At 39.8% G+C, this 12,991-nt stretch overlaps 1 protein-coding gene across 4 annotated transcripts in view; it reads right to left on the reverse strand.

The window, feature by feature from the left end:
* The window catches only part of Focad (focadhesin), a 399,091-nt gene that overhangs the window by 273,272 nt on the left and 112,828 nt on the right, over positions 1-12,991 (reverse strand). For all 4 annotated transcript variants that reach the window (XM_029569601.1, XM_008845526.3, XM_008845525.3 and 1 more), the window contains one exon: positions 6,235-6,439. In XM_029569601.1, coding sequence (XP_029425461.1) covers positions 6,235-6,439 — 205 coding nt within the window. The remainder of the gene's footprint in view (positions 1-6,234; positions 6,440-12,991) is intronic.

Genomic DNA, 12,991 nt, shown 5'->3' on the forward strand with positions numbered 1-12,991 from the left:
AAGTGTATTTGATATTTCATTTGATGTGTATTTAATATTTGGTATGTGTATTGATATTCCCTCAAGTGTATTTTTGTGAATACTAGAAACTTTCCATTCAAAAAAGACAAACTCAGTAGATTTGCTTCAAAAATTCTCTAGTCTTTATCATTATCAAAATTCTTAATAAATTCAAAGTTATATTCTACCTTTATGCTGCAGAGAAAAATAAAGACATTTCATTGGCAACCTCTCATTATAAATGGCTATTTCTATTAATATAATCTCTAATTACTTTTTTTCTTTTTTTGGTCTTTTTGAGATAGAGTATCCCTGTAGCCACAACTGGTCTGGAACTTGCTACATAGACTAGGCTGGCCTTGAACTCATAGAGATCCACCTGCCGCCTCCTCCTCCTGAGTGCTGAGATTCATCATCATAATTTATAAATGTGTTTATATCCTGATATTCAGTATGAACACCATATCCATAGGACTTCATTCTACTCTGAAAAGAACACTTCATAACAATAGAATAATAAACTAAAGCAAAGGACAATTAAAAACCCCAAAGCCATCTCATAAGAAGATGTTTTTAAAATGTGATGACAAAAAGACAGAGAGCACTGGTCCCATGTCAGTTCAATTAAACAAATGTCCAAAGAGGAGATGAGAAATAGGTAGCAGGCCAGCACTAGAGAACTACTTGAGACTGATTGCTGCTGGGTGAGGGAGAGTATGACTTACATAAGACCACTGGATCTACTGGTATATCTACTCAATGGAGTTCTACTCTGCAGTAAGAAAAGATGAAATTGCCAAGCATGGTGGTGCATGTCTTTAATCCCAGCACTCAGTAGGCAGAAGCAGGAGGATCTCTATGAGTTCGAGGCTAGCCTTGACTACATAGCAAGTTCCAGGCCAGCTGTAGCTACAGGGAGATCCTGTCTCAAAAATAAGAAGAAAAAAAAAAAAGGAAAAAGAAAAGATGAAATTATGAAATTTACAGGTAAATGGATGGAGCTTGTGCTAGATAGCTTTAGTGTCAATTTGACACACATGAGTTGAGGGGGCCTCAATTGGGTAATTGCCTCCATTAAACTGGCCTGTGGCCATGTTTGTGGGGCATCTTCTTCATTGTTTGTGACATGGGCTGTAGGTGGTGCTACCCCTGAGCAGGTGGGCCTGTGTTGCATAAGAAAGCAGTCAGAGCAGGGGTGTGGTGGTTTGAATGAAAATGTCCCCCATAGGCTCCAAGTATTTGGACATTTTGTCCCCAGATGATGGTGCTGTTTGGGGAGGTTTTAGAAGGTGTGGCTATCCTGGAGGAAGCATGTCACTGCAGATGGGCTTAGAGAGTTCTTAAGCCTTGCCAGATCTCCAGTTGCTCTCTTGCTTCCTGTGCCTGTGTGATGATATGAGAGCTGCTCCTGCTCCAGCCACCTCCAGCCACCATGGCTCCCTGCCATGATGGTCTGCAATTCCCCTGGAACTGTAAGCTCAAATAAACTCTTCCTTCTATAAATTGCTTGAGTAAGTGTTTCTATCACAGCAACAGAAAAGTGACTAATACAGTAATTGATACCAGAGAGTGGGCTGTTGGCTGTGAAGAACCTGACCATGTGGGGTTTAGAAGAAATGTGGAAGACTTTGGAAGTTTGGGCTAGAAAAACAGTTGCTTGCTGTAAGCAGAGTTAACAGGCCAGTCTAGTAAACACCCAAAAGAAAGTAGTGCTGAGAACAATATAATTCCAGAAGGAAATAAGGACTTAAGCAGTACTTGGGATATTTTGGCGAAGAGTCTGGCTAGAGTATGCACTAGACCTAAAAGCCTGTCTGAGGCTAAGTTGAAAAGCGATGGACTAATTTCTCTGGCAGAAGAAATTTCAAGACAACATAACACAGAAATGGTGGTGTGGCTGTTAATGGTGAATATTATGTAGATCTACACTGAAAAAGAGCTAATGGGGCAGAAAGAAATACAGAATGTACAGGATAGATTGAAAAAGAGCACTAGGAAGATTAATGTTGGAGGCCTGGCATGTGATGGAGAGGATCACATTCATAAGGAGATTAAAGTGATTAATGAGATTAAAATGATTAAGGAGGGGCCAAGATATTCTCCCTTAAACAATGAAGAGAATGCCTCCAGGGCAAGACCACACCCAGTTAAGCCTCCAACTTGTGAAAGGAAAATGCTGCAGGGGCCACAGAAGAGAAAAGCTTCTAAAATGGATAAAGCAGGCTGGAGTCCACCCCAAACTTGCAGTCAAACTTGGCAGTGTCTTCACCTGGTACTGGCTAGAGGCATGAAAGATGGAAGAGTGAAGGGGTCATCAGTTCTTCCTCCGTGGTTTCGGAGAGCCTCAGAGGCCAGGCAGCACACAGCAGGGGTTCCCTGCATAGAGAAGGCCCTGATAGGCCATTGCATGAAGCTGTGACGGTGAAGCCTGGTTGGCAGTGGAGACCCCAAAAAGATGTTCATGATGCCAAAGCTGTGAGGCATCTCCCAAGAAGACCTGCATACAGGGAGTGGTATCAGCACAAGAGAGAGATGTGTGTTGCACGCTGGAAAGCTGGAGAGGCTGAGCCATCTAAGCCCTTTGGAAGTAAAGTCCCAGAAGTTGGATGAGGAGCTACTGAATTTGGTGTTTGTCCTGCTGGTTTTTGGTCTTGTTTGGTCCAGTATTTCCTTATTATGCCTCCATTCCTCCCTTTTGGAATGGTAATGTGTATTCGATTCCACTGTATGTTGGGAGTATGTAATTTGTCTTTTGATTTTACAGGGACTTACAGTTAAGATATTTTGCTGAGTCTCAGAATAGACTTGGGACTGTGGACTTTGAAATAGTGAGATTGATAATGACTATGGGGACTTTTAAAGTTGGACTAAATGCATTTTGCATTTTATATGGTCATGAGCCTACAGGGACCAGGGGGTGGAATGTGGTGGTTTGAATGAAAATGTCCCCCATAGGCTCCAAGTATTTGGACACTTTGTCTCCAGATGATGGCACTGTTTTGAAAAGTTTTAGAAGGTGTGGCTATCCTGGAGGAAGCACATCACTGGGGGTGGGCTTAGAGAGTTCTTAAACCTTGCCGGATCTCCAGTTGCTCTCTTGCTTCCAGTGCCTACATGATAATGTGAGAGCTTAGCTTCTGCTGCTCCTGCTCCAGCCACCTCCAGCCACCATGCCTCCCTGTCATGACAGACTGTAATTCCCCTGAAACCGTAAGCTCAAATAAGCGCTTCCTTCTATAAATTGCTTGGGTCAGTGTTTCTATCATAGCAACAGAAAAGTAACTATTACACAAGGTGTTCTCTAGCAGGCTGATTCTCCTGGGGTTTTATTGTTGGCAGAAGCAGAAACTAGGTCCTCACAGCAGGCAATACCTTGGGCTCTCTGATGAACTGTGACCCAGGAGATGTAATATAAAATAAACCCTTTCCTCCCCAAGTTGGTACTGGTCAGAGTACTTTGTCACAGCAATTGAGAAACAAACTATAACAGAGCTAGAGTGAGTTATACCAAGTGAAGTAACACAAACACAGAAAAGCAGGCAACGTATGGTCTCCCTCATTTGTGGACTGTAGCACCAATCCCTTATATGCAAGTATATAAATTCTGATTTAACACCAGGAGCCAGGTAAAGAGAAAAGAAACAACCTGAAAGGGGGATGGTAAGGAACAGATGGTACCTGAGGGAGGTGGAAAAAGGGGAGTAATTGGCAGAGAGGAGAGGAGGGAGGAACATGAAGGGACCATGGTGTGGGGGAGAGAGGGAGGTCAGGAGAGGAAAGATGGAGGGAGTCTGGAGGTACTAGGGGGAGGGTGGGGAAAATGGGGGCCCTGTGACTAGGGAGGGAGGGAGGAGGTAAGGAAGCCAGATAGGAGAAAAAAAGAGTGGAGATGAGTGAATCTCGGTGGGGCTAGGAAACCTAGAGGGAAAAGTGATGACCTAAAAACCCTATGAGAAATGCACATAGAGTGTCTGAACATTAATGCATATGTATACCTGGGAGCCACTTGGCAGGGAACACAGTGCCACACAGAAGAGACCTCCCCTAGAGTAACAAGCATGCCATATAGCACACATCAAAGAGGCTTCTTTTTAACAACAGATGGAGGCCACTGCAGAGTTAAACATCTGGTCTGGCACAAAGGAAATACTTCTGGTTCATGAACACAGGAAGGTGGAGGCTTCTAGGTCACTGGAGGCTTGCTCATGTGAGCCTGTGGCAGTGGTGGCATCAAGCATGGGACCTCTATCAGTTCAATTAAACAAGGGCCCAAAGGGGAGGTGAGAAATAGGTGGCAGGCCAGTACTAGATTGAAAACTATTTGAGACTGATTGCTACTGTGCAAGGGAGAGTATGACTTACATATGACCACTGGATTGGGCTGACTAGACTCCAAGGGACTCATTTACACTGAAGGACATTTGGGTACAAACACCTGAATGAATAGGACTCAGCATGTATGACAGAGTGCATAGGGTTCACTGGGGGGATAGAGGGAAGCATGGATGGGGGAGGGGGTCTGGAGTGAGAAATGTTGTATGAAATTTTTAAAGCTCAATAAAAAAAAAAAAAGTGATGACAAAAAGACAGAAAGGAGGGAGGCCCAACATGGATGGTGGGAGTGGCAGGAAGCCCCAGCCCTACCTAAGGAAATTTACAGATGCTGGAAGACGGAGAGTTTTCCTTACTGATCTAACACTTGGTAGGCTGACCAAATTCCAAGGGAGAGACCCACACCCAAGAGTATTTAGGAAACACAGATTAGACTTAATAGCCCTTTCCTTTAAAAAGCCAAATAATAAAGAACATAAAAATGGGGGCAGAAGGGTTTGCAGGAAATAGAAGAGAATAAGGGAGGAGGTCTGAATATGACCAAAATATATTGCATGAGATTCTATAGTTAATAAAAACATATATTTAAGTATTCAGTTACTTTGCATGGTCCTCTTTTAAGGAATCTAAGAAATACCTGTCAGAAGTAGGAAACTAGATTATGCTGCCTCTAAGAAAGAATCTCAGATTTTTTTTTAAATAAAACTGATCTGTTAAATGAGTAAGTGCACTTATATCACTTATTCATTCCACCAGTTCCTAATGATGCCCCCCCTCTTTATTCTCACATATCTAAGTTACAGGAAAAACATAAAGATTCTGAAAAACACCTCATTGACTGTATTTCTACAAGCATCTAAGCTTTTCTGGAAGATACAGAACATGGTAATATGGACAAGCTAGAGGAAAATGTGCCCTAGTTCAAGATGTTCTGCATATATATATATTGCTTTATTGCCCATGCAAATCAAAAGCTTTGGAGAAGTCATTGGACAATTCATTTTAATTAACTTTTATTTGCCTTGATTATAGGAAAGCATATTTATGAGTCACAAAGGAAGGATTCACTCTAGTCATTCCTTGCTAACACAAACTTAAAGCAGGTTATCTGTGACCTAAAGTGATCACTTTGAAAAATATTCATAGATTTCCTCCATCAGTTGAGCAGCATGGTGCTCAGATCCCAGCAAATGTTCTAATCTTGAGCATGAGATGGGATAGCCTGACAAATGAACCACTACACAGAAATCACAACACAATGGCAACTGGATAGTTTTTAATCTGCAGTTGTAGAAATATTAACTTGAATTCTCTCTACCCAGAGTTCCCTTAGCACTTTACCTGTATCTCTATACATACCATTTTCCATCCATCTACTTTGCATTATAAGAACTGATATACCTACCATAACTCATTTACTGTAGAGTGGGGCTTCCAAAGATCAAGATCCATGAGGGTCATCAAGAGATCATAAAGAGAGAGGTAGAAACAAAAATGTAGCGCTCAGTGGGCCAAGCTTTCTAATCTCAAAGTATAACTTCTCAGAGACACGTTATTTGTTTAAATTTGCAGAGGTGTTTTTATTACACCCCTCCCAGTATCCAGCACAAAAAGAACGTCAAATGCAGAATATCTTCCCTGATGAGTCTTAGTTTTTATTTCTACTAATACCACAATGGATAGTATTGATTTATACTACTATTAATTTAGTTAGCATAGTATATATTGTTAAATCTAGATTTGATTCCTTTATCTTCTTCAAAAGATTACAAGCATTTCCAGAACCAAGATGGTCTCTAAGTTTGCCAAATCACATAGGATCAAGGACTGCTTTACGTATATTAACAATAATCAACATTATTAGAACTGATACTAACATTAAAGAAAGAAAAAGGACCTTACCTGCAAACATGGAACCATGTCACAAAACAGCTGAAGTATGTGTTGTTCCAATATTGATGGTAGTGTTTTGTTACAAAGAACTCTGGGTTGAAGTAAAACTTTCAGGAGGGATAGTCGAAGTTTAGCATATTCTTGTAACTGGGATGGTTCACAATACAGATACCAGAGAAATGGTGTCATTATTTGGATACAAGAAACTTCTGACCTGCAAGTCATATAATGCATTAGCCAATCACTAAGTTAAATATACTACCAAGGAGGTAAGTGGCACATAACCTACAGTTTGTGACATATCATAAACTATGATAACATCAAGTGTAGCTTTTTAATATGCTATTCCATTGTGACCCAATTTCATGTATGCAAACAGTTCTTTGTGTACTGGAGGAAATGACTCAAGACCAGGAGACCATAAGTCATGTGGTCAGGACTAAGAGAGATACTTCTTGTACCCAAGACCAGTATTGGATGAGTATCAGAATCATCTAAGAACATTTTTTTAGAATTACAGATATCAGGATCTGTCCTCTGGGAACATGACAGGTAGCATCTGTAGGGAAACACTAGAAATGATAGCATACATACAGGGATTTCTGTTTACTGCTGTATCACCAAGACTATATGCACTAGGCCTTCAAAGAGATGTATAAGCAATTAATTCAGTTATACTAAGTTGTATAGATTTAAAAATTAGTGTTAATTAAATATCTTATTTAATGTTTTCGTTAATTATTTATAAGAAATAATTAGCTAGAATACAAAGCTCAACCTATTCTTTTCTTTGTAAATCAAGTAAAAAAAAATTGGAGGGGGTGGTTTGGGGGGGGTTGAGACAGGGCCTCCCTGGAGCCCCTGCTGACCTGAAACTCGCCACATAGACCAAGCTGGCCTCCATCTCACAGAGATCTGCCTGCTAATGCCTCCTAAGTCCTGGGATTATAGACATGTATCACAATGCCTGGATCTCAAATAAAAATTTTATTATATATACAGATAGAAAGTGACAATGGAAGAAATTCATTCTCTTACTTTGCTTACTGTGCTAGGTTTTAAATTCAGGGCCTCACAAGCTACAGCAGCACTGGCTATTCATAAGAAGAATATAGTCTGACAGGGACAATCAATTTTAGTCTTCAACTAAATGACAGGACATGAAAATTGCCAAAAGAATGGAATAAATTGCAATTGTTTCATATAAGGAACAGCATTTCAATTATTCTTGACAACATAATATTACAATACTATACATTCCACAGCAGTGTTTTTAAAAAAAAAAAAAAAAAAAAAAAAAAAAAAAAAAAAAAAAAAAAAAAAAAAAAAAAAAAAAAAACACCATTAACAGTTAAAGTTTTTAATTACAAATCAATACAACTTAATTGTATTCATTCATTCACTCATTTTTTTTCACTTGGCAAAATTTACCGACCACCTACAGTATATAATCATTCATCTATGTGCTAAAGGGGAAGGGACAGTAGCTCAGAGGACAAAGGCATATAAAAGTGGAAAGAGAGAACTAACTCCATAAAGTTGAGAGCTTATATCTTCAAGCAAGGGCAGGAAGCAGGACAAACTGGAAACAGGCAAGACTATAAACTTTCACATCTAACCCCAGTGACATAATTGCTCCAGCAAGGTTAAACCTCCTAAATCTCTGCAAACAGCACCAGCAACTATAGCCATGTACTCAAATACTTGGACCTATGTGGGGTATTTCTCATTCAAGCCACCATACATGGGTTCCTTTATCTGAAAAATCACACGCTAGGCTAGTAACCTTTAAGGCATTAATTAGGTCTAACATCATGACATTGTCAATTGAATTCTCAATTCCTTAAAAGTGAAAGTAAAACCTTAATAACAAAAGTCCTCAGTAAACAAACGCAGAAAGTGTTATAAATACTACTCTCAAAAACTGAGCATGAATATGTACTGACTCTTCAGTGTATCTGATCTAAGTATCTAGCTTAATCACTAATTCTTAACACAGAATTAGAATTCAGGCTGTCTTTACACTTTGTTTCCTTCCCACAATTATAAAGCATATATCGTCATATTAAATTACTTACTAACTTGCCTGTATTACCTTTTCAACAACTTGAACAAGGTTAAATTAAACCTAATAGTATACTGAAACTGTGCCAACAAATGCCATAGGATAATACCACAGTATAAACACAGAAGGGGGTTGACTGAAATGATCCTTTACAGAGTAAGGCATGCTGGTGCAATCCCTTTAATCGCAGCAGTAGAGGGGGAAGCAGAGTCAGGCAGATCTCTGTGAGCTCAAGGCCAGCCTGGTCTACACTATCTAGAGTTATATGATAAGACCCTGTCTCCCCACCCCCACAAGGGAAAAAAAAAAAAAAGGCTGAGACCTTAGCAGATGGCCTGAAAGTATAGGATTCCCCAAATCATACCCTGCCCAATCCCCCAATTGGGACAATGTGAGACCCCCTCTCATTTCTCCAGGGCTAGAACTCTCTGCCTTATAGTAGGGGCCCAGACCTCAGCAGACTACCTGAGAGTACCTAGATCAGGACTCCCTGTGGTGGTGGTGAGCTTCCCAAAATCTCCCTGCCCTACAGTAGGGGCTGAGACATTAGCAGACCACCTAAAAGTGCCTGGATCCAGCCTGGTCTGGGGGTAAGCATTTCCAAATCTCACCATGCCCAACCCCCTAACTGGGACTACATGAGGCCCCTTCCACTTCACCATGGGAGACCTCGCTACCCTACAGCAGGGGCCCAGACCTTGGCAGAACACTTGAGAGTACCTGGATCCTGACTCTGCCTGGTGGTAAGCTTCCCCAAAACTCACCATGCCCAAACCCCTAACTGGGATCACATGAGGCCCCTCCCACTTTGCCAGGGCTAGACTTCTCTGCTTCTCTGCCCTACAGTAAGGGCCCAGACCTTAGTTTTTTATACCCAACCAGAAAGCAACCAAGGTACATCAGTAATACAAACAGAACAGACACTGACTCAACAAAGGAAGGCTTCAGTTTTCTACCAGAATCATAAGCAACAAAAGAAATCCATGTGCCAAAACCACAATGAAAAAATAATATGAAAACCCAAAATAATGTTTCCACCAAACACCACAAGTCCTTTAAAACATTTCTCTACAATGAGAATACCCTAGAGATAACCTGGGACACAAAATTTAAAAGAACAATCAAAACCTGATCAAAGAATTCAACAAATTTAAAGAACATGCAAACAACACAAAGAACTAAAAGAAGATAGGGATAAACTTCTGAATGAATGCACAAAAGAGATATTATTATTGAAAAAAACTAAGGCTGAAACAAAGAATGAAGTGAAAAACTCAATAAGCCAATTTAAAATGACAGAAGGAAGTCTCACCAATAGAATGAATGAACTGGAAAACAAGATATCAAGACTGGATGATGAAATTGAAGAACCGGACTGCTCAAGTAAAAGAAGTGGACACACAAAAAAAAATTTATAATAGGAATGGAATATGCAGGAAATATGGAACACAATGAACAGACCAAATTTACACATCACAGGCACAGAGGAGGAGAAGAGTCTGAGGTAAATGGCATTGCCCAAATCCTCAAAAGGATTATAGAAAAAAATTCTAAAAATTAAGGAAAAATATACTCATAAAAATACAAGAAGCGCACAGAACAGCAAATACATGGGACCAGAAAAGAAAGTCCCCATAGCATATCATGGTAAAAACATTAAAAGTACAAAATAAAGAGAGAATACTAAAAGGTACAAAAGAAAATCAAGTCACCTACAAAGAAAGACATACTGGTGACTTTTCAATGTGAACTATGAAATCCAGAAGAGCCTGGTCCAAAGTATTCCTAGTTCTAAATACCACAGATGCCAAACCAAAATAACTTACCCAGAAAAAGTGTCTATTATAGTTGAAGGGGAAAGAAAAATCTTCCGTGACATGAGTAGACTGAAAGAATTCATGTCCACAAAGCACTCCTATAGAGAATACTTGAAACAATGCAAAGGAATAAAGAAAGGAATGACTTTCCTCTATGCCCAAGAGGCAACAGAAAGAAGATCAATGAAAGGATAACTGTGGAAACAGAAAATAAGACCAAGAATGCAAACAGAAATTAAAATACGGTAACCACATATCTTTCAATAATAGTTTTAGATAACAATGGCCTAAACTCCCCAGTCAAAAGACACAAGGCTAGCTGAATGGATTAAGAAGCAAAATCCATCTTTTTATTGTCTGTAAGAAAACCATCACACGTTCAAGATTAGACACTAGCTTAAAGTGTCCATTAGAGATGATGGGGTATTGAAGTCCCCTATGATTACTGAGTTGGGGTTAGTCTGGGTCTTAAAGTCCTGTAGTACCTTTTTTATGAAATTGGGTTCACCAGAGTTTGGTGCATATATGTTCATGATTTTAATATCCTTTGGTCAATTTTTTATCATAATGCAGTGGCCCTCTTTATCTCTTCTAATAGGTTCTAGATTGAAATCTACCATGTCAGATACTAGAATTACAATCCATATTGTTTCTTAGAGCCATTTGACAGAAGGATAATAAGGAAGTACTAATTGGAAAAGAAGAGGCCAAATTATCATTGTTTGCAGACAATATGATATTATATATGAGATCCCAAAAATTTCACCAGAAAACTGCTAGAAATGATTAACACTTTTAGAAAAGTGGCAGGATACGAAGTCAACTTAAAACTTTCTGTATACCAATAACAAGTAATCAGAAAAAGCATTCAAGGAAACCCTCCCATCGAAAACAGCCTCAAAAAATAAAATATTTAGAACTATACCTAATGAAAAACATTAAAGATATCTACAACAAAAATTTAAATCTTTAAGGAAAGAGATAAAGAAACCAGAAGATGGAAGGAACTGCCATGTTCATGGACTGGTAGGAATTAATATTGTGAAAATGACCATCTTACCAAAAGCAATCTACAGATTCAATGCAATGCCAATCAAAATAACCACAACATTCTTCAAAGAGCTAGAAAAAAAGAAATCCTAAAATTCACATGGAATCACAAAAGTCCCTGGATAGTCAAAGCAGTCTTGGGCAAAAACAACAATTCTAGGTGATCACCATACAAGATCTCAGACTATATTACACAGCTATTTTTTTAAGTGGGTAGTTAAAGGGGAGGGGAAGAAGGAGGACTACACAATGAACTATGGTAATAAAAGGGAAGCTGAGCTCAAAAAAGGGGGGACCTAAGCATACAAAAATTATCAATGAGAAACGGGGAAAATGGGGACACTTTAAATGGGAAGGGCAGGAGGGAAGATAAGACAGGAAGAGAAAGAGGAGACATAAATAGTGCCTAGCTAGTATATACAATTTTGGAATTGTATTAGTGCAAAATCCTCCTGAAAAATTACATACACAATATCCCTACATGAGTCCATGAATATAGCTGAAGACTACATAACAAGAAATAGTGCCAGATAGGAGAAACTTTACTTTGAGCTGTTGACAGCTGTATTCCAAGAGACTCCCAAAATTACACAGGCTACTGCCATAGTCCTTGATTGTCTTCTAGAACTTGATGGTAAGACCCTAATGCTGAAGACAGGGCATATTTTGGACACAGGATTTGGAGCAATGGAGCTGGGACTGACCTGGATGCCACATTCCCTGAAGGCGAGCTCTCATAGCTTTTGAGAGCACTATGCAAGCTGCTAAAAGAGAACATCAATCGATGGTCCAAACCCAGCATAAAGGCCTAAAAACAACATCAATGACCAGCACAGAACACGACATTGGTGCAGTAGTGGCACTTTTATCTTGGGGATAATCAACAGCTACCTAAGTGGACGTAAAGCCCAATCAATGGGAGGAAACTCATGAGTGGTACTGAAAACCTAGCCAAATACACATAGCTGGGGGAAGTCATAGATCTTACAGAAAAATCCAAGGCTGTCATATCCCTAGACAAACATAATTTCTTACTATGTGCAAAAATATGAAGAAGTATTCCAGTCACCACCAATCAAAGAAGCTTCTTTTTCAAGAGACAGAGATAATAACAGAGTGCCACAACTGGTCACACACAAAGATTGTCTGTGAATTGCCTAAGCCTAAGTGGCACATCTAGGATGCAACCTCTAAACCTAAGGCTCACAGAACACAGAACAAGGGATGAAGAGAACACTAATACATCTTTCAATTCTCATCAATGAAGCTCCCTCATGCAACAGAGGGCCAGGAACACAAAAGGTCACAAATGGCCAAAACGTAGAGAATAAGAGTCTTCAGAGTGTGGGTCCTTGGACAGGACTCCTGTATCAAAATCCAGCCATGCAGGGTTCAGGGACCATTGCAGAAGAGGGGGTGGAAAGATTGTTAAGAGCCAGGGAGGAGGTACGTGACCACACAGAAATAGTCCTACAGACTCCTGAGACTCTTCTCATAGAATTACAGCAATGGTATCATTTATGCACAAGAGCCATGCAAACTCATGCAGACAAAAACCCAGCACAGAACCGTGGAAATGAACAAAAAACCCCAATCTTAGTTGGAGAATTATTAGCAGCTGATTACTGCTAGGTGAGGAAGAGGTGATCTTCTTAAAGGGAGGGACAATTGGTAGGCTGACTAGATCCCAGTGGATGAACTTGCACTGAGGGATATCTGTGGACACTAACTTTACATGATAGGTCTTAACTTACATGACGTGGGGGGCTCTGGGAGGGTCCAAAAGGGGAAGAGGGTGTAAAGATGATTTTCTGTATGGAATACACAAAAATTG

The sequence above is a fragment of the Nannospalax galili genome, unplaced genomic scaffold, assembly GCF_000622305.1.
Source record: "Nannospalax galili isolate Female #2095 unplaced genomic scaffold, S.galili_v1.0 scaffold1082, whole genome shotgun sequence".
NCBI classification, from domain to species: Eukaryota; Metazoa; Chordata; class Mammalia; order Rodentia; family Spalacidae; genus Nannospalax; species Nannospalax galili.